This window comes from Salmo salar, chromosome ssa03 (genome assembly GCF_905237065.1).
Source record: "Salmo salar chromosome ssa03, Ssal_v3.1, whole genome shotgun sequence".
In the NCBI taxonomy this organism is placed as follows: domain Eukaryota; kingdom Metazoa; phylum Chordata; class Actinopteri; order Salmoniformes; family Salmonidae; genus Salmo; species Salmo salar.
In genome coordinates, this window is record NC_059444.1 from 52,023,520 (window position 1) to 52,042,984 (window position 19,465).

Sequence of the window (19,465 nt, forward strand, 5' to 3'; positions counted from 1 at the left end):
AACAATAGCTAGTAATTTGAGGCAGCAGCCCTTAAGTCAACAACCTGACACAATACAATGTAACGTTGCCCTTTGAGCCCCCTCCCCATTGATAAGCGGACAGACACCATACAGGAATATTATCCAGTGACTATCCATTTATTCATTCACTACTTTACTCTAGTTGTTTTCTTAAGAAATTCAAGTATTTGTTGGGAACACAAGTCAAAGACGTTTCCTAAAATATGGCAAAAAAATAAGACATCAGTTTCATATTCAGAACAATCAAAAACACAAGTTACAGTTTTTTCTCCCGCTTTTCTAAACATCTACATTCCCAGGTGTAGTCTTCTCTCTCCCGTGCCTATTGATGGCACAAAACGAAGGACAAAGACTTGCTTCCTTTCCTTCAGTAGGGTGGGTACGTCCCAAACGGACACCCTATTCCCTACATAGTGCACTACTTTTGACCAGACCTTCAAAAGTAGTGCACTGGAAAGGGAATGGGGTGCCATTTGGGACGGATCCTAGATCTGGCCTGAAGAGAACTGGACATGTGAAAGCAAATCCCCAACTGAGCTTCTCTCTACTACGTTGCTTTAACCCGTCTTCTCCTGTCAGTGCCAATAAAAGGAAAGGAGAGGATGAAAAGCTGCTTTAAACTATTTAAACTGCCAGAGGAGGCTCCTCCAATGAGGAAGATGTCCTTATTGGCTTCTACCTCAAAACATAGCTGGGTCATATTCCTTAGTCCACACTGTAGGAAAACATTTTGCGTCAAGTTTCTTATTGGACAAGTTCAAGTAGTCCCTCACATTTCTAGCCTTTTCTTCTTGGTGACTAGTGAATATGACCCTACTATAAAAGGCAAACAGTGACGAGAGGACAGTGCGAGGGGGATAGAGAGAAGAAAGGAGGGTGTAAGGGAGAGAGAGCGACGGACCCCGGTGATCTCTTCTAAAACCCAGCCTGCTTGGGCTCTCCACTAAAGACAATAGCCAAGTTGTGAAACCCAAAAAACTTCTTTAAAATGAATCACATCACAAAACAGTACTAAATAAAAACACATTAAAACAAATAATATTTCCTAAAATCTAATTAACATCACCACAAGGAAGGTTTGTCCATGGCGACAACTCCCATTGCACTGCATCCAAATCCTCTTCCTTCCTTTTTTTTTTTAATCATAAATACACACATGCAGGTTTAAGTGAAACATTTTGGCAATCCCCATCACCCCCTAGCCTACACTGCCAATAGCACCATCAAGTGGCGGGGCAAGGGCCTGACCACTGCCATGACGGCAATGCCAACAAGCACAGTACAGAGTCTTCAGGAGCCTCATTTTAGTTAGTACTAGCTCCAGTCAGAGCTTCAGCGCACAGAGCTTTGCGGTTCCTCTTTGTGGGTAAAAACCATTTTTTTTTTTAGGCACAATGTTATTGGTGAATAATATCTGTGTGTATTTGTGTGGTCGGGTCCACAGTATTTGCAATGGAACACCTGAGCCGTGAACTCAACTGGAAATAAACCAACAACCAATAAAAGGAAAACCCAAAACACAGCAGCATTTCACCAATACATTTCAACAAGCTGTTCTTCCTGCCATCGGTCCCTCATCCTCCACCCCTCTCTCCAAGAGGGAGAAAGGAGGGGAGTGACAGAGAGGTTAAGGACAGTGATTTAGTACAAAGGAATGACATCACGTTACAGTACATAGTAGTTGAGTTGGGTCTATGTACACTGTACCAAGTAGACTCTCTCTGGGTTCCCTTTTTGACTCCCAACTGTTTGAGGTAATGAGATCATTGAAGTAGAAAACTGCACATTCCCTTAAACTCTACACACGTGAGCGCACACACACACACCGAAATGGCTGACTACTCAGTACATGGGCACAACAAGCTCAAACCGCCACTCACAGAGAAGCTAAATCAAACAATAAATTAAAATATAAAATAATATGATTTTAAAAACATGGACGAGGCTCCATCTACCTCGAGTCCCAGAAGCTCCTCCCCTGCTGTGGCCCCACCCAATCAAAGAACCCGGTCAATTTTTGTCTTGGAAATGGTTTGGGCTTATGGACAGGGGCAGATTGGGAGGGAAGATTCAAAAGTAGCACGGAGCGATGCTAAAGGCCAGAGGTTGCATTGAAGCTCAGATCTAAGACCAGTTTACCGAAGATATTGAGAATGGGTCCAGTGAAACTATCAAACCAAATCAATAGAACGAATCAATGATAAAGGTAGGGTCATCAATGTGACATTAACATGCCTAAGTCACCGAGCGCACAGGTAAAGAGTATGGTATCGCCGGGAGCACGTTGCTTTTCATCACATTGCACGCGGCTGGAATGACTTAACAGAGCAGAACAATTATTCAACATAAATAATAAAACAGCTATTCCTTTGTCTCCGCCATCAACCACGTTGGAGCAGAACAACCAACTACAACTCTTCTAGTAATAAATGTTTCCAATAATTTTCCTCTTCTGCCACTCTTCGCTTTCTTTATTCCTTTTTTTAAATTCAGCAGCACATTTTAGTTTTCAGAAATGCCTATAGCGTTGGTGTCGTCAAGTCTTCACCAGTGTCAATAGTAGTTTTCATAGTTGGGAACGGTAGTTTTCATTGAAGGGAAATGTAGTCTTTAGTAAAAGTGAGCATTTCCCCTGACAGACACTGTTCTTCTCTCGGAGAGGCTGGCGTGCGGTTTCATTCACACCTCCCATTCATCCAGAGAAACCCAAGCCTATCTCTATTATATGGACCAAAGCAAGTCTTGTTCTTTTTATCAAACTGAATTTCCCACGATTCCTCTTGTACATGAACGACACTCCCCTTCATCTCTCCTCCTTCCTGGAGACTTTGGAGGAATGCCACGCAGTAGACCTGAGAGAGATCGAGAAAGATAAACAAAGAGAGACATGGGACATAGTACATGGCAAAATAGTATTTTAAGCTGCATGTATGTTAGTCCCTCCCTCCCTCCCTCCCTCGGTGTTCCTCACCTGATGAAGGTCTTGAAGGCGGCACTCTGGGGGTTGATGCACAGCGGCACTCGTTTCCCCTGCTGGTGCTCTGTTATGAAGTGATGGATGAGCTCTGAGAGAGAGAGGAGAGATTGCGAGAACGAGATCGCAACAGGCCAACAACTTCAATAACAAGCTGGGTTGGGAAAAAAACAGAAGAGAACTGACGAGAAACAGCAGTAGAGGGAAGAGCACCAGATAGCTCCTACCTTTGCCCTGCCAGACAGAGAGCAGGCTGTTATCGTAGCTGTGGCTGAAGTTGCGGTCGGCGGGCGGTTCAAAGTCCCGCGTGTACACGCGCCCACTGGGCACCGAGTAGCAGCACTGGCACATGCACGTGTGGTAGCGCAGACGGCCCTCGTCCAGGTAGGGGTGGGAGAGGGCGTCGCCGCCCGAGATCCGTTTGGCCTGAGTCACACACACACGGAGAGAAAGTTGGTCCCTCTCTAATCTTGTATTTTCTCCCTTACTGTAGCTAACTACATTTTTCAGCTCTTGCTTAAACTAAAAAACGCCCCTATGAAGGAGGAAGCCTTTAGAGTGACAGTTCTCTATAGACTTCTGTCTGTACTCACCGGATCAAACACCAGCATACGACACAACAGGTGCACGGCCTCGTGGGTCGCCCCGTCCGACAGCATGTATAACACAGAGAGTGACGGCTGAGGGGGGGGGGTAGAGATTTTACTTCATGAACTGTTGCACTTAGTTTTAGATAAGGATTGTGGGTAGGATATAGAACATATCTGGGCCCGGTTTCCCAAAAGCATCTTAAGGCTAAGTTCACCAGGGAACTTAGTCATTCAAGATGCTTTTGGGAAACTGGGCCATGAGCAGTAATATTTTGGCACCCTTGCACGCATCTCTATTTCTTCCAAAATATATTTTTTGGGTATTAACAAACACTTTTGGCATCTCCTGGCTTGCACGCATACCCTACAATCCAAGTACAAAAAGTACAAGAAATTAATTTAATATAGCGTACATCACAATAAATCCATTATTTATTTTAGACGAGTCTAAAGAAACATGAAGAAAACGTAGCCTACTTCAGAAGAACAGAATAGCATATTCTGAGTAGTCCTTATGTTAGGCCCTGATCTGGCTATGGGCTAGACTAGCTCATTTAGCAGACAAGATTTGCTTAGAATTCTGTGGCATTATTTTATAGTATGAAGAATATAATTGAACATAGCTAAATATCATAGAAAGCATATTTTCCACCCCAAACAATTTCAGAGGGAGTGACACATGCAGCTATTCTGTGTTGAGCAGTTAAAGAAACGGGTGCTCCTATATGTTTAATTTAGAGTTATTTATGCAACTTTAGTTGTGATAAACTTTGAATGGATTACAAATCTAAACAAACAGCCTAAGGCTGAATGATGGGACTAATGATGATTTGAAAAAAGTTGCATGAAAAGGCATGAGCTCTGCTCCTTGCGCAGGCTGCACATACTTCATCAGTCTCTCATTCCCAATGTGACAAGCACTTCATAATATTCTGACCCATCAGACTATTCTTCATTTAAATCTGGTCTTTACATATAGCCAACTAATATACACTACATGATCAAAAGTATGTGGACACAATGCTGTAGCGTTAAGATTTTCCCTTCACTGGAACGAAGGGGCCTAGCCCAAACCATGAAAAACACCCCTAGACCATTATTCCTCCTCCACCAAACTTAACAGTTGGCACTATGCATTGGGGCAGGTAGCGTTCTCCTGGCATCCGCCAAACCTGGATTAGTCCGTCGGACTGCCAGATGGTGAAGCGTGATTCATCACTCCAGAGTAGGCATTTCCACTGCTCCAGAGTCCAATGGCGGTAAGCTTTACAACACTCCAGCCGACGCTTGGCGTTGCGCATGGTGATCTTAGGCTTGTGTGCGGCTACTTGGCCGTGGAAACCCATTTCACGATGCTCCTGAAGAACAGTTATTGTGCTGACGTATATATATAAAAAAACATGTGGAATTACTTTTGATTTAGAATGGCCCACAAAAAAATATAATACATGTAATCCGTTGCCTGCACTTGAATAGCAAATGGACGTTACGTTTTATTATGCAAGAACATGTGGCGCGTCCATAAGACTAGGGGATGCTAAGCTTTCCCGAAAGTAAATTGGCAAAATTATATAGAGAAATAAATAAAATAATTAAAACTAGGATACTAAAGCACCGATTTGCCATGCATTGAACATTATTTTTTGCTAACACTGATTTGAGTTATATTGTTATCCTAAACTATGACTATCCAATCTATTCATCACATTACCAATAGTAGGCTCTCTTACATAAGTCTGCAAATGCGATTATGCATGTAATGCTCTTAATATAAAAAGGTGCATTTTTATGGGGGAAATGATCTTCCCCAAAGTTAACTCACACGCCGTCTATGCATGCCAGGTAGGCTACACTGCTTGTAAAGCAGATTAATATGCGTCATTTTAAGAAGTGAGCAAGAAATACAGCATCACAAGAAAGCTGGGATCCTCTTTTAAATAGTGGCCAGTCAAAAGTCTTTACACACGCAATTGCGCAACGGCCGGGCTTATAAGAACACGTTTCACTAGGCTCTGTATGTAGGCTATGGGCTCTCCAACCGTGTTCCAGGGCTCCTATGCCTAGGCTATAGGCTAGGTTTGGAGGTATTTGGCCACTTTAGTTGTGACACAAACCTTAAAACATATAGGCCTATGGACTAGGCTACATGGTGTGTGATTATGACCATCACGTACCTGTCGGAACAGGCGGGGGGGGGGAATCAATAATACATGTCATCATATGCACAAATAGCAAATGGAGGACACTTTTCCTACGGTTCATTTTCATACCAGCCAGGTAGGCCATACACCTGTTGTAAAGTGAAGCAATGTGCTTAATATTAGGAAAGATGAGAAATAAATAGGCTTAGCTTACAGAAATCTGATGGGATCCTCCCTCGTCGTTTTAATAGAGACCTTCAAAACTCAAATTTTCCTCACGCAATTGCATAGCCTATAGAAATGTTCATGGGCTCTCATGAAGTGTTCGATTTGATTTTTGATGGCATTTGCATTGAAGTCAGAGTGATAAGAAGAACAATAAGTGCCAGGCCATTAGTGACCGGCAGTTAGCAAGTTCGGTAGCCTACTGATGACCATCAGCGGCACCAGAGCTCAGTTTTGGAGAAGCCTAGTTATCGTGACTAAACAGTCACATGGAATTTGATTGCAGTCATGACTCGTGACCACAGGTGTGGTGATAATACGGTCACAGTAACAACCCTAGTTGGAAGTAAGGTGTTTTCATTTGTAAAGTGCAAGTAGGGCAATATTTGACCACATCTGTCTCATAGTAATACAAAAGGAAGGTCAGATCAGTTAGTGAGTAGTGAGGAGGTTCAGTGAGGAGGTAGTACCGGTTTGTGAGGTCCTCTCAGGATGTGAGCTCTGGCCCCCTCACAGGCAGATGCCATGGCAGAGAGAGGAGGGGTACCCAGCAGGTCAGTGATCAGATCCAACTGCGGGGTAGAGGGAGAGAGTGAGGGTGGGTGGGAGAGAGAGAAGATTTAATTTCACAACACACCTAAATAAATAAAAACCGACCATCCACAAGTGCCAAAAATTTGATACATTATTTGATTATTAATTGTTAGATAAAAGTAAAAGAAAATTGCCCAGACAGATTACACCTTTAGATGGCTTTCCCTCCTTCCTCCCTCCCAGGGTTCTATGCCCCCCACCCCTCTACTACGGCTGTGGCGGTCACAAAATGTTGTCAGCCGGTGACTGTCAAGCAAATAACTGTCGGTCTCACGGTAATTGACCGTTAATTAACATAAACACATTTAGCATCTCCTGGCTTCCACACAAGCCACTGATGCAGATCTGGAGCATCTACATTTTAAAACGTTTAGAAATCCATGTAATATAGCCTACACCTTCACAATAAATCAATTATTTATTTTAGACAGGTCTAAAGAAGCATGATATTTTGTCTATTTCAGAAGAATAGAATAGCATACTCCGAGTTGTCCTTATGTTAGGTCCTGATCTAGCTATGCCATATGGCTGTGGGCTGCACTAGTTCATTTAGCAGACAAGATTTGCTTAGAATTCCGCGGCATTATTTTATATTATGAAGAATACAATTGAACAAAGCTGAATAAAATAGAAAGGATATTTTCTCCAAACGATTTGAGGGAGTACCCATACATGCGGCTATTCTGTGTTGAACGGTTAACAAGGCAATATACTCCTATATGTTTAATTTAGAGTTAAATGTAACTTTAGTTGTTCTACAAACATTGGGCTAAATATTTAGATTTTTAATACATTGCAAGGCTGCATGATGCAAATAATGATTTGAAAAAAGTTGCTAGAAAAAAGGAATGCGCACCATTGTTTTTTTCCGCAGGCTACACACTTCATCAGTCTCTCATTCACAATTTGACAGGCCCTTAATAATGCCTCAAATTTCACGGCGGCATCCCCTTTGTTTGGCCGTAATACACCCTAAAAAAATCCATGCCTTTAGCGGTCATTGTGCCCTTGGCCCGGAGTGCTGCGTTGTGCCCTTCTCCCCGAGTGCTACTTGCGCCGATGCACCTCTCACTCACATTGCTCTCCATCACGTGATCGGGTCTTTCTCACAGGCTACAAGTGAAGACCGACACTTTGGGGACGCAACTGCGCACGTCATTATCCAATTCCGAGGTGCATATTAAAGATATTGGAAGAACTGTCCACATTTACTTTGTCAGCCAATAAGATGAGTAGCCCTAACGAACAACAAAAGCACTAGCCTATGCCAATCTGCTATACCCCCATAGTACAAAACCATTCTATTCGTGCGAGAAATACATAAATAATAATGTTTTACTCAATGTGGCTGACACAACAGATCAGAACATTTAGCCTAATAGTTTATCAACATTTTAAGCTATTTCTTCGCACACGGCAGTAGGCTATAAGCGCGAATGTTCCATTAGCGGGAAAACACCATTCTCAAAAGTGACCGCAAATGCGATTATGCATGTAATGCTTTTATGTATGCCAGTTAGGCTCCATACCCCTTGTAAAATGAATTAATGTGCTTAAATTTAAGAAGTTATTTAGCCACTTTAGTTGTGACACAAACCGTATCAAAACATATAGGCCTATGGGCTAAGCTACATGCGGTGTGCGACTATGATTCGAAAAAGTGGCATCATTCACAAGTGATAATATATAATTCACAAGTGATAATATTGTCACCCATCAGACTATTCTTAATTAAATCTTGTCTTTACATATATTAAATAATATACAGTACCCGTCAAAAGTTCGAACACCTACTCATTCAAGAGTTTATTTTTTGCCATTTTCTACATTGTAGAATAATAGTGAAGACATCAAAACTATTAAATAACACACATGGAATCATGTAGGAACCAAAAAAAGTGATAGATTTCTTTAAATACATATTTTATATATGAGATACTTCAAAGTAGCCACCCTAGGCCTTGACAGGTTTGCACACTACGTATTCTCTCAACCAGCTTCATGAGGTAGTCTTAGCTCCGGTTTGGAGCGAGCAGTCGCACTACTCTTCGCTCCACAGGTAATATTACACTTCACTACATTACAACAGCTTGATTTGTTTGATCTGAGCAATTCTTCTTAGCTAGCTACATAGCCGTCTTTGTATCAAAGATAATTGTGTAGTTTTAGAGTAATTGAGTAATTATCGAGGCTAGCTATCTTCGTCCTCCTAACGTAGCAACACTCCTAGCTGCTAGCTAGCTAGTCATCACTCCTAGCTAGCCAACTTCTACCGACTAGCAGCACTGTAGATACTATTACATTACAACGTAACGACTTGATTAGTGTGGTGTTAGTGTTAGTTAGCCAGCTACATAGTTGTCCTTGCTGTCTCTGTATCTAAGATAGTTGTGTAGTTTGAGTAATTATCGAGGTGAGCTAGCCAGCCGCGACGCGGCGCCAGACTTAGTCAACACACCTAGTCATCATTAACCCACTGCTAGCTAGCCAACCGTTACCGACTAGCAGCGCTGTAGATACTAATACTTTACAACGGAACGATTTGACTAGTGCAGTGTTAGCTAGCTAGCTACTTAGTTGTCTTTGTCATAGCTTGATAATTGTGTAGTTTAGTAATTACCGAGGTCAGCTAGCCAGCTATTTCCGTCCCCCGCGACGCCATTTTTCCTAACCCAGCCAACTATTACCGACGAGCAGCATTGTAGAAACTAAATACATACAAGGAACGTCTTGATTAGTGTTATGTTAGCTAGCTAGCTACAAAGTTGCTTTGTATCATGACAAGGTGTAGTACTGAAACTATCGAGGTTACCTAGCCAGCTACACGTTCAAAGTCAACAACGCAGCCACTGCTAGCTAGCCTACTCCACCAGCCAGCAGTACTGTATCATTTTAGTCAATAAGATTTTTGCAACGTAAGCTTAACTTTCTGAACATTCGAGACGTGTGGTCCACTTGTCAGTCCAATCTCCTTTGCATTAGCGTAGCCTCTTCTGTAGCTTGTCTACTATGTGTCTGTCTATCCCTGTTCTCTCCCCTCTGCTCAGGCCATACAAACGCTCCACACCGCGTGGCCGCTGCCACTCTAACCTGGTGGTCCCAGCGCGCACGACCCACATGGAGTTCCAGGTCTCCGGCAGCCTCTGGAACTGCCGGTCTGCGGCCAACAAGGCTGAGTTCATCTCAGCCTATGCTACCCTCCAGTCCCTAGACTTCCTGGCGCTGACGGAAACATGGATTACCACAGATAACACTGCTACTCCTACTGCTCTCTCCTCGTCTGACTACGTGTTCTCACATACCCCTAGAGCATCGAGCCAGCGGGGTGGTGGCACTGGAATCCTCATCTCTCCCAAGTGGACATTCTCTCTTTCTCCCCTGACCCATCTGTCTATCTCCTCATTTGAATTCCATGCTGTCACAGTTACCAGCCCTTTCAAGCTTAACATCCTTATCATTTATCGCCCTCCAGGTTCCCTTGGAGAGTTCATCAATGAGCTTGACGCCTTGATAAGTTCCTTTCCTGAGGATGGCTCACCTCTCACAGTTCTGGGTGACTTTAACCTCCCCACGTCTACCTTCGACTCATTCCTCTCTGCCTCCTTCTTTCCACTCCTCTCCTCTTTTGACCTCACCCTCTCACCTTCCCCCCTACTCACAAGGCAGGCAATACGCTTGACCTCATCTTTACTAGATGCTGTTCTTCCACTAATCTCATTGCAACTCCCCTCCAAGTCTCCGACCACTACCTTGTATCCTTTTCCCTCTCGCTCTCATCCAACACTTCTCACTCTGCCCCTACTCGGATGGTATTGCGCCGTCCCAACCTTCGCTCTCTCTCTCCCGCTACTCTCTCCTCTTCCATCCTATCATCTCTTCCCTCTGCTCAAACCTTCTCCAACCTATCTCCTGATTCTGCCTCCTCAACCCTCCTCTCCTCCCTCTCTGCATCCTTTGATTTCCTCTGTCCCCTATCCTCCAGGCCGGCTCGGTCCTCCCCTCCTGCTCCGTGGCTCGACGACTCACTGCGAGCTCACAGAACAGGGCTCCGGGCAGCCGAGCGGAAATGGAGGAAAACTCGCCTCCCTGCGGACCTGGCATCCTTTCACTCCCTCCCCTCTACATTTTCCTCTTCTGTCTCTGCTGCTAAAGCCACTTTCTACCACTCTAAACTCCAAGCATCTGCCTCTAACCCTAGGAAGCTCTTTGCTACCTTCTCCTCCCTCCTGAATCCTCCTCCCCCTCCCCCCTCCTCCCTCTCTGCGGATGACTTCGTCAACCATTTTGAAAAGAAGGTTGACGACATCCGATCCTCGTTTGCTAAGTCAAACGACACCGCTGGTCCTGCTCACACTGCCCTACCCTGTGCTTTGACCTCTTTCTCCCCTCTCTCTCCAGATGAAATCTCGCGTCTTGTGACGGCCGGCCGCCCAACAACCTGCCCACTTGACCCTATCCCCTCCTCTCTTCTCCAGACCATTTCCGGAGACCTTCTCCCCTACCTCACCTCGCTCATCAACTCATCCTTGACCGCTGGCTACGTCCCTTCCGTCTTCAAGAGAGCGAGAGTTGCACCCCTTCTGAAAAAACCTACACTCGATCCCTCCGATGTCAACAACTACAGACCAGTATCCCTTCTTTCCTTTCTCTCCAAAACTCTTGAACGTGCCGTCCTTGGCCAGCTCTCTTGCCATCTCTCAGAATGACCTTCTTGATCCTAATCAGTCAGGTTTCAAGACTGGGCATTCAACTGAGACTGCTCTTCTCTGTGTCACGGAGGCTCTCCGCACTGCTAAAGCTAACTCTCTCTCCTCTGCTCTCATCCTTCTAGACCTATCTGCTGCCTTTGATACCGTGAACCATCAGATCCTCCTCTCCACCCTCTCCGAGCTGGGCATCTCCGGCGCGGCCCACGCTTGGATTGCGTCCTACCTGACAGGTCGCTCCTACCAGGTGGCGTGGCGAGAATCTGTCTCCGCACCACGTGCTCTCACCACTGGTGTCCCCCAGGGCTCTGTTCTAGGCCCACTCCTATTCTCGCTATACACCAAGTCACTTGGCTCTGTCATATCCTCACATGGTCTCTCATATCATTGCTATGCAGATGACACACAATTAATCTTCTCCTTTCCCCCTTCTGACAACCAGGTGGCGAATCGCATCTCTGCATGTCTGGCAGACATATCAGTGTGGATGACGGATCACCACCTCAAGCTGAACCTCGGCAAGATGGAGCTGCTCTTCCTCCCGGGGAAGGACTGCCCGTTCCATGATCTCGCCATCACGGTTGACAACTCCCTTGTGTCCTCCTCCCAGAGTGCTAAGAGCCTTGGCGTGACCCTGGACAACACCCTGTCGTTCTCCACTAACATCAAGGCGGTGACCCGATCCTGTAGGTTCATGCTCTACAACATTCGCAGAGTACGACCCTGCCTCACACAGGAAGCGGCGCAGGTCCTAATCCAGGCACTTGTCATCTCCCGTCTGGATTACTGCAACTCGTTGTTGGCTGGGCTCCCTGCCTGTGCCATTAAACCCCTACAACTCATCCAGAACGCCGCAGCCCGTCTGGTGTTCAACCTTCCCAAGTTCTCTCACGTCACCCCGCTCCTCCGCTCTCTCCACTGGCTTCCAGTCGAAGCTCGCATCCGCTACAAGACCATGGTGCTTGCCTACGGAGCTGTGAGGGGAACGGCACCTCCGTACCTTCAGGCTCTGATCAGGCCCTACACTCAAACAAGGGCACCGCGTTCATCCACCTCTGGCCTGCTCGCCTCCCTACCTCTGAGGAAGCACAGTTCCCGCTCAGCCCAGTCAAAACTGTTCGCTGCTCTGGCACCCCAATGGTGGAACAAGCTCCCTCACGACGCCAGGACAGCGGAGTCAATCACCACCTTCCGGAGACACCTTAAACCCCACCTCTTTAAGGAATACCTAGGATAGGATAAAGTAATCCTTCTAACCCCGCCCCCCCTTAAAAGATTTAGATGCACTATTGTAAAGTGGTTGTTCCACTGGATATTATAAGGTGAATGCACCAATTTGTAAGTCGCTCTGGATAAGAGCGTCTGCTAAATGACTTAAATGTTAAATGTAAATGTACTTTAAGACATGAAGATCAGTCATTCCAGAAAATGTCAAGAACTTTGAAAGTTTCTGCAAGTGCAGTCGCAAAAACTATCAAGCGCTATGATGAAACTGGCTCTCATGAGGACCGCCACAGGAATGGAAGACCCAGAGTTACCTCTGCTGCAGAGGATAAGTTCATTAGGAGTTACCAGCGTCAGAAATTGCAGCCCAAATAAATGCTTCACAGAGTTCAAGTAACAGACACATCTCAACAACTGTTCAGAGGAGACTGCGTGAATCAGGCCTTTATGGTCAAATTGCTGCAAAGAAACCACTACTAAAGGACACCAATAAGAAGCATTCCTCATGAAGCTGGTTGAGAGAATACCAAGTGTGCAAAGCTGTCAACAAGGCAAAGGGTGGCTACTTTGAAGAATATAAAATATATTTTTGATTTGTTTAACACTTTTTGGGTTTCTACATGATTCCATACGTGTTATGTCATAGTTTTGGTGTCTTATTATTCTACAATGTAGAAAATAGTTAAAAAAATAAATAAAAACCCTGGAATGAGTAAGTGAGTGCAAACTTCTAATTGGTACTGTTTGTATCAAAACAGGGGCAGGGGGGAAAATGCATGTCATCTTTGCACTTAAATAGCAAATGGCGGACACTTTTCCCGTGGTTCATTTTCATGCCAACCAACGATAAGCAATTGGCTTATTATTAGGAAAGTTGAGAAATAAATAATATAGTAGGCCTAGCCTATAGAAAGCGGATGGGATCCTCTTTTTATTAGAGGCCATCAATGTTGCGCAACACGAGCTCATGAAGTGTTTGATTAGATTTTCGATTACATTTGCATTGATGTCAGAGTGATTAGAGGGACAATAGAGTGCCGAGTACCAGGCAGTTAGCAAGTTTGGTAGGCTACTAATGACCATCAGCAGCATCAGAGCTTGGAGAAGCCTAACTACCGTGACCAAACGGTCACATGGAATTCGACTGCCGTCATGACTTGTGACCGCCGATGTGGCGGTAATACCGTTACCGCAACAGCCCTACCCTCTCTACCTGTTGTATGGGGCTCTGGGCCTGGAACAGGATGCGTCGACCCAGTAGTTCAGCGAAGATGCAGCCCACCGACCAGACGTCTATGGCAGAGCCATAATGGCGGCTGCCCATCAGCACCTCAGGAGCCCGGTAGTACTGAGTCACCACCTCCTGGGTCATGTGACGAGACTGGTCCGGCTCCTCCACACGTGCCAGCCCAAAGTCACAGATCTGAGCGAGAGAGAGGGGGCGGGAAGGAGAGAGAGAAAGAGGTGAGTGGAAGAGGGGGAAATTTAGTTACATCCACGGAGTATACAAAACATTAAGAACACCTGCTCTTTCCATGACAGACTGCCCAGGTGAAAACTACCTTTGATGTCACTTGTTAAATCCACTTCAAATCCGTGTAGATGAAGGAGAAGATTTTTAAGCCTTGAAACATGGATTGTGTATGTGAGAGACTAGTCAAGGACCATATCACCTCCACCCTACCTGACACCCTAGACCCACTCCAATTTGCTTACCACCACAATAGGTCCACAGACGACGCAATCGCCATCACACTGCACACTGCCCTAACCCATCTGGACAAGAGGAATACCTATGTAAGAATGCTGTTCATCGATTACAGCTCAGCATTTAACACCATAGTACCCTCCAAACTCGTCATTAAGCTCGAGAACCTGGGTCTCGACCCCGCCCTTTGCAACTGGGTCCTGGACTTCCTGACAGGCCGCCCCCAGGTGGTGAGGGTAGGTAACAGCATCTCCACCCCGCTGATCCTCAACACTGGGTCCCCACAAGGGTGCGTTCTCAGCCCTCTCCTGTACTCCCTGTTCACTCATGACTGCGTGGCCATGCACGCCTCCAACTCAATCATCAAGTTTGCAGATGACACTACAGTGCTAGGCTTGATTACCAACAACGACGAGATGGCCTACAGGGAGGAGGTGAGGGCCCTCGGAGTGTGGTGTCAGGAAAATAACCTCTCACTCAATGTCAACAAAACAAAGGAGATGATCGTGGACTTCAGGAAACAGCAGAGGGATCAGCCCCCTATCCAGATCGACGGGACAGTATTGGAGAAGGTGGAGAGTTTTAAGTTCCTCGGCGTACACATCACAGACAAACTGAAATGGTCCACCCACACAGACAGCGCGGTGAAGAAGGCGCAGCAGCGCCTCTTCAACCTCAGAAGGCTGAAGAAATTCGGCTTGTCACCAAAAACACTCAAACTTTTACAGATGCACAATCGAGAGCATCCTGTCGGGCTGTATCACCGCCTGGTACGGCAGCTGCTCCGCCCATAACCGGAAGACTCTCCAGAGGGTAGTGAGGTCTGCACAACACATCACCGGGTGCAAACTACCTGCCCTCCAGGACACCTACACCACCCGATGTCACAGGAAGGCCAAAAAGATCATCAAGGACAACAACCACCCGAGCCACGGCCTGTTCACCCCGCTACCATACAGAAGGCGAGGTCAGTACAAGTGCATCAAAGCGGGGACCGAGAGACTGAAAAACAGCTTCTATCTCAAGGCCATCAGACTGTTAAACAGCCATCACTAACATTGAGTGGCTGCTGCCAACATACTGACTCAACTCCACCCACTTTAATAATGGTAAAATTGATGTAATCAATTTATCACTAGTCACTTTATATTATATAATGTTCTCATACCCTACATTGCTCATCTCATATGTATATACTGTACTCTATACCATCTACTGCATCTTGCCTATGCCGTTTGGCCATCACTCATTTATATATTTTTATGTACATATTCATATTCATTCCTTTACACTTGTGTGTACAAGGTAGTTGTTGTGAAATTGTTAGGTTATATTACTTGTTAGATATTACTGCATGGTCGGAACTAGAAACACAAGCATTTCGCTACACTTGCATTAACACCTGCTAACCATGTGTATGTGACAAATAAATTTGATATTTTGATTTGTGCCATTCAGAGGCTGAATAAATGGGCAAGACAAACTATTTAAGTGCCTTTGAACAAGGTATGGTAGTAGGTGCCAGGTGCAACAGTTTCAGTGTGTCAAGAACTGCAAAGGTGCTGGGTTTTTCACACTCAACAGTTTCCCATGTGTGTCAAGAATGGTCGACCATCCTAAGGACATCCAGCCAACGAGACAACTGTGGGAAGCATTGGAGTCAACAAGGGCCAGCATCGCTGTGGAATGCATTCAACACCTTGTAGAGTGCATGCCCTGATGAACTGAGGCTGTTTTGAGGGCAAAAGGTGTGGGGGGCAACTCAATATTAGGAAGGTGTTTGTAATGTTTGGTGTACCCAGTGTAGGTTGACCACTGTAATTACAGCATAATACACTTGTATGTTTGTCAAAAGGTGTATAGATTATATTCTTCAGTCCAGTCACACATTCATACATGCGGACACACGCCTAAACAAACGTGTACACACAGTTACCTTGAGCAGGCAGTTGCTGTTGACTAACAGGTTCCCAGGTTTGATGTCCCTGTGCAGGATGCCAGCAGAATGCAAGTACTTCAGCCCTGAGAGAAGGAGAATCACTGTTACTCATAACGGTCCAAATATAGCCCCTTGCCAATTCCCCTTCAGTGTTTGCAGTCAATGTCAACATGAATCCATCAATATGGCTCCATCACATGAAACAAGCTGGCTCCTTTAAACCTGCAAACCAAGAAAGGCTGGGGGGGGGGACTCACAAATGGGTTGTTTTTGGGGCTCAGGAGTTAACCTTTAACCTTGACTTCCAACTCCTTTTCAACACTGCGCCTTCTCCCTCTGTCCCACTCACCTCTGAGGATCTGGTAGAGGAACACCTTGATGTGGTCGGTGGTGAGGGGCTGGGGAGACACAATGACTTTGTGGAGGTCACTCTGCATCAGCTCAGTGATCACGTAGCTACAGTCAGGCATTGCCCCGCGGTCAAGGAAACAACAGACGTCTTATAGGATGTGGCCGGAGCACATAGAAGAAAGATGGATTATTAAGCTATCTATAGTAAAGTTAAAAATGTAGTTATCTATCATAACAAAAGACTATCCCTAATGGTATCATCTCGGTTGAGGTTTATCTTGATGTATAATGTATTATGTTGATTCAGACTGTTTTGAAAGGAGGAGGACATGATAATATATAGACAGAGAAACTGGGACAGAGAAAGTGCACAAGTGAATAATGGCTGACACATAAGTCATGTGTGCAAGTGTGTGTGCGCACGTGAATGTGCATGTGAAGGATACATTTCCTCGAAGCAGTCGATCTGCGGAGGCTGCAGAATGTCCAGCGCTGACAACACCTGTAAACACACATCATCATCATCATCATCACCCTTCTCGTTGTTTTAATGATTAGAGCTCTAAAAGACAAAACAGACAGGCGAACGGTTAAAAGCAGTGAGTGGCCATCCTATCGTTGGCCGTCATTTCGTGTTCATTTTCTGATGATTGTACACGTTGAAATCGCCACCGTTTTGTCAACACTCAGCAAGTGATCTAGCGTTCACAGCCGACATTTGATAAGGCACTTCTCGTCCTTAAGTGGCTAAACTATAACAAACCTCTACCTTCACAGTGCTATTTGTAGAGCTAGCCTCTGTATGGAAACATATCAATGAGCAGTGTCTTATGCCTCTATTATGGATGCAATACTGTATGAAAATGTCTCAAAATGGCACCTTACTCCAGAGTGTAGGAAATAGGGTGCCATTTAGGACGCAGCCTGTGTGTGCGTTGCGCAGTCCTGTGTATAGATGCATCGCTGTCCATTCTTACGTTGTCGTGTTTGAAGAAGCAGAGCATCCTCAGCTCTCTGAAGACCCTCTTACAGGAGACTAGGTTCTGGAAGACATTGGGCATCTTCTTCAGGGCTACCTTACGCCCGTCACGAGGGTCTGTCACTGACCTGCAGGGGCAAGACGGAGGGGTCTGTTATCACTGGTCACCAATGGGGAGGGCACGTGCACACACAGTATGTCCATCTCATTCCCTTGTTAGATACACACCCTTTTTTGGAAAGGAAAAAAAAATGCAAAAACTCACATGGAAATCAGTCTTCATTCTTATTTGAAATGGCACAACTTACCAGACTACACCAAATGCGCCATAACCGATAGGTCGATCAGGCTCCATCTCAGCGGGGCTTGGCACTTCACTGGCAGGACTACTGTGATGCTGTGGTACAGCGGCCCCGCCCCCGGTGCTTCCCCCAAGAGACGTAGGGTGTCGAGGCGTCCCCGCCGGGGCAGTGGGTCCAGTTAGGCTCGGTGTTGCACTGAGGCCCGTGGAAGTGGATCCAGTTGAGGTGTTGGCGCAAAAATACTTGTTATGCCCCAACTCAGATCCGGGGAACAGGTTACCACATACTGTCTGCTGCAGGCCTGTACCATGGAATGCCATTCTATTTCAAACTTCTATCAGAAGGGTTCGTTTGGGAGCTATGTCTAATACTGTACTCGCTTTGAGCGTTGCATGCATCACAAATACATGAACCGAGAGCTTGACTTCAGTATTCTATGCAGGCATGATTATGACTCTGTTCCTTGCTTGTAGAACATGCAACAGAGAATGTAAACCATGTCTGATATGGTTAGCAGCTATCTTTTTAGCTATATAATAACAGGAGCAGTGTTATTTAGCTTGCTATTAGACTATTGTCGTGGAATCACCATTATTGGCTTTAGTGAGGTAGGTAATGTTAGGTCACGACAGAAAACCAAAAGTATAACGTCAGCAGTGTGATCGAAAACACTGTCGGGTCCAGAAATTCCTGAGCTATATCGACACAAACGCTATGTAATTGGCCAGAGATCACATAATCAATCAGTCTGGCTGGGGAAAGCAATGCCTATCACTGTTAATACATTTGTGCTTTCTGTTTTGTGGCCTAATTTTACGATGAGTAAGAAGTCTCCCCTTATCTAGCAATGCTATGTTACATTAACTGGCTACCAGCTCGCGCTACATTAGTTTCTTGCCCGGGCTCAGATAGCTACCTTTGTCTGGTTGATGTTAACGAGCTAGCTAAACCGAAAAGTACACACACCGGTGTTTGCATATAGTTAGCGGAGTAATTCCACTAGCTTATTATATAGCGAACCAGTTGCAGAGGTAGCTAAATAAAAAAGGTAGCAAACGCCCGGTTCTTCCAGCTCGAGATGTCGGTCAATGAAATTCAGATTCGTAGAACGTTAGCTAGCTGGCATTAGCCCGAATGCTAACCAGCTGTTCCATGGCCCAGATAGACAGCCGGGTATTTAGCTAGCAGACTGTCGTGACCTATATATTTGCTTTGACCAAAAACACTTTCAGTAGACGAAACGAAATGAAAGAAAAATCAACCAGCGTAATTCGCAGCGCGAGGAAGTCCTCTTTTGATTTCACACAACGAAAGTCAGTTTTGCATCACTAACGTTAGCTGAATAACGTTAGCCGGGGTTGCTAGCTAGCTAAGTTGCTAACAAGCTAGCCCTATCATACCCAATGATAAAAATGAAAAGTGCCAAGAGAGATTAAACCAGCAACTGTGTGATATATTTCATCGCTCTTCTCTATATCATCTGCTAACCATGTCTTCCGAATGATCCCTTTCTTTCTTGGAAATCAGCTGTTTGAAATAGTGGAATAGTGAGTAGGAGGAGTTGGGGGGTGGATAGCAAAGGACAGGAGAAAAGGTGGGGGAGGGTTAGACCACTGGTGTAAACAATGCCATGGACAATAGATCAACGGTTCATAGAATCTCTATTCAGATTATCATAACTACATCTATATAGAGACAACAACAAAAAAAA

The 19,465-nt window shown here is 45.3% G+C and overlaps 1 protein-coding gene across 1 annotated transcript; it reads right to left on the reverse strand.

Moving 5' to 3' along the window:
* Positions 1-117: 117 nt before the first annotated feature.
* On the reverse strand, positions 118-19,297 carry LOC106600752 (serine/threonine-protein kinase NLK2). The gene is made up of 11 exons (XM_014192357.2): positions 17,761-19,297; positions 17,451-17,580; positions 16,920-16,975; positions 16,472-16,578; positions 16,120-16,205; positions 13,689-13,898; positions 6,422-6,523; positions 3,589-3,675; positions 3,223-3,421; positions 2,993-3,086; positions 118-2,873 (listed from the first exon to the last, which is right to left on the reverse strand). Exons 1-11 carry the CDS (start codon positions 18,072-18,074, stop codon positions 2,825-2,827), a joined length of 1,434 nt encoding a protein of 477 aa, XP_014047832.1. The 5' UTR covers positions 18,075-19,297; the 3' UTR covers positions 118-2,824.
* Between the last annotated feature and the right edge of the window lie 168 nt (positions 19,298-19,465).

What these genes read in the sequence shown, in the direction of transcription:
- LOC106600752 (XM_014192357.2), bottom strand. Translation starts at nt 18,074, where the DNA reads ATGGCATTCCATGGTACAGGCCTGCAGCAGACAGTATGTGGTAACCTG. An exon ending in ATCGACTGCTTCGAGGAAAT is followed by an intron (nt 16,579 to 16,919) that starts GTATCCTTCACA and finishes GCCTGACTGTAG; the next exon opens with CTACGTGATCACTGAGCTGA. An exon ending in TGAGAGGACCTCACAAACCG is followed by an intron (nt 3,676 to 6,421) that starts GTACTACCTCCT and finishes CCCCCCCCTCAG; the next exon opens with CCGTCACTCTCTGTGTTATA.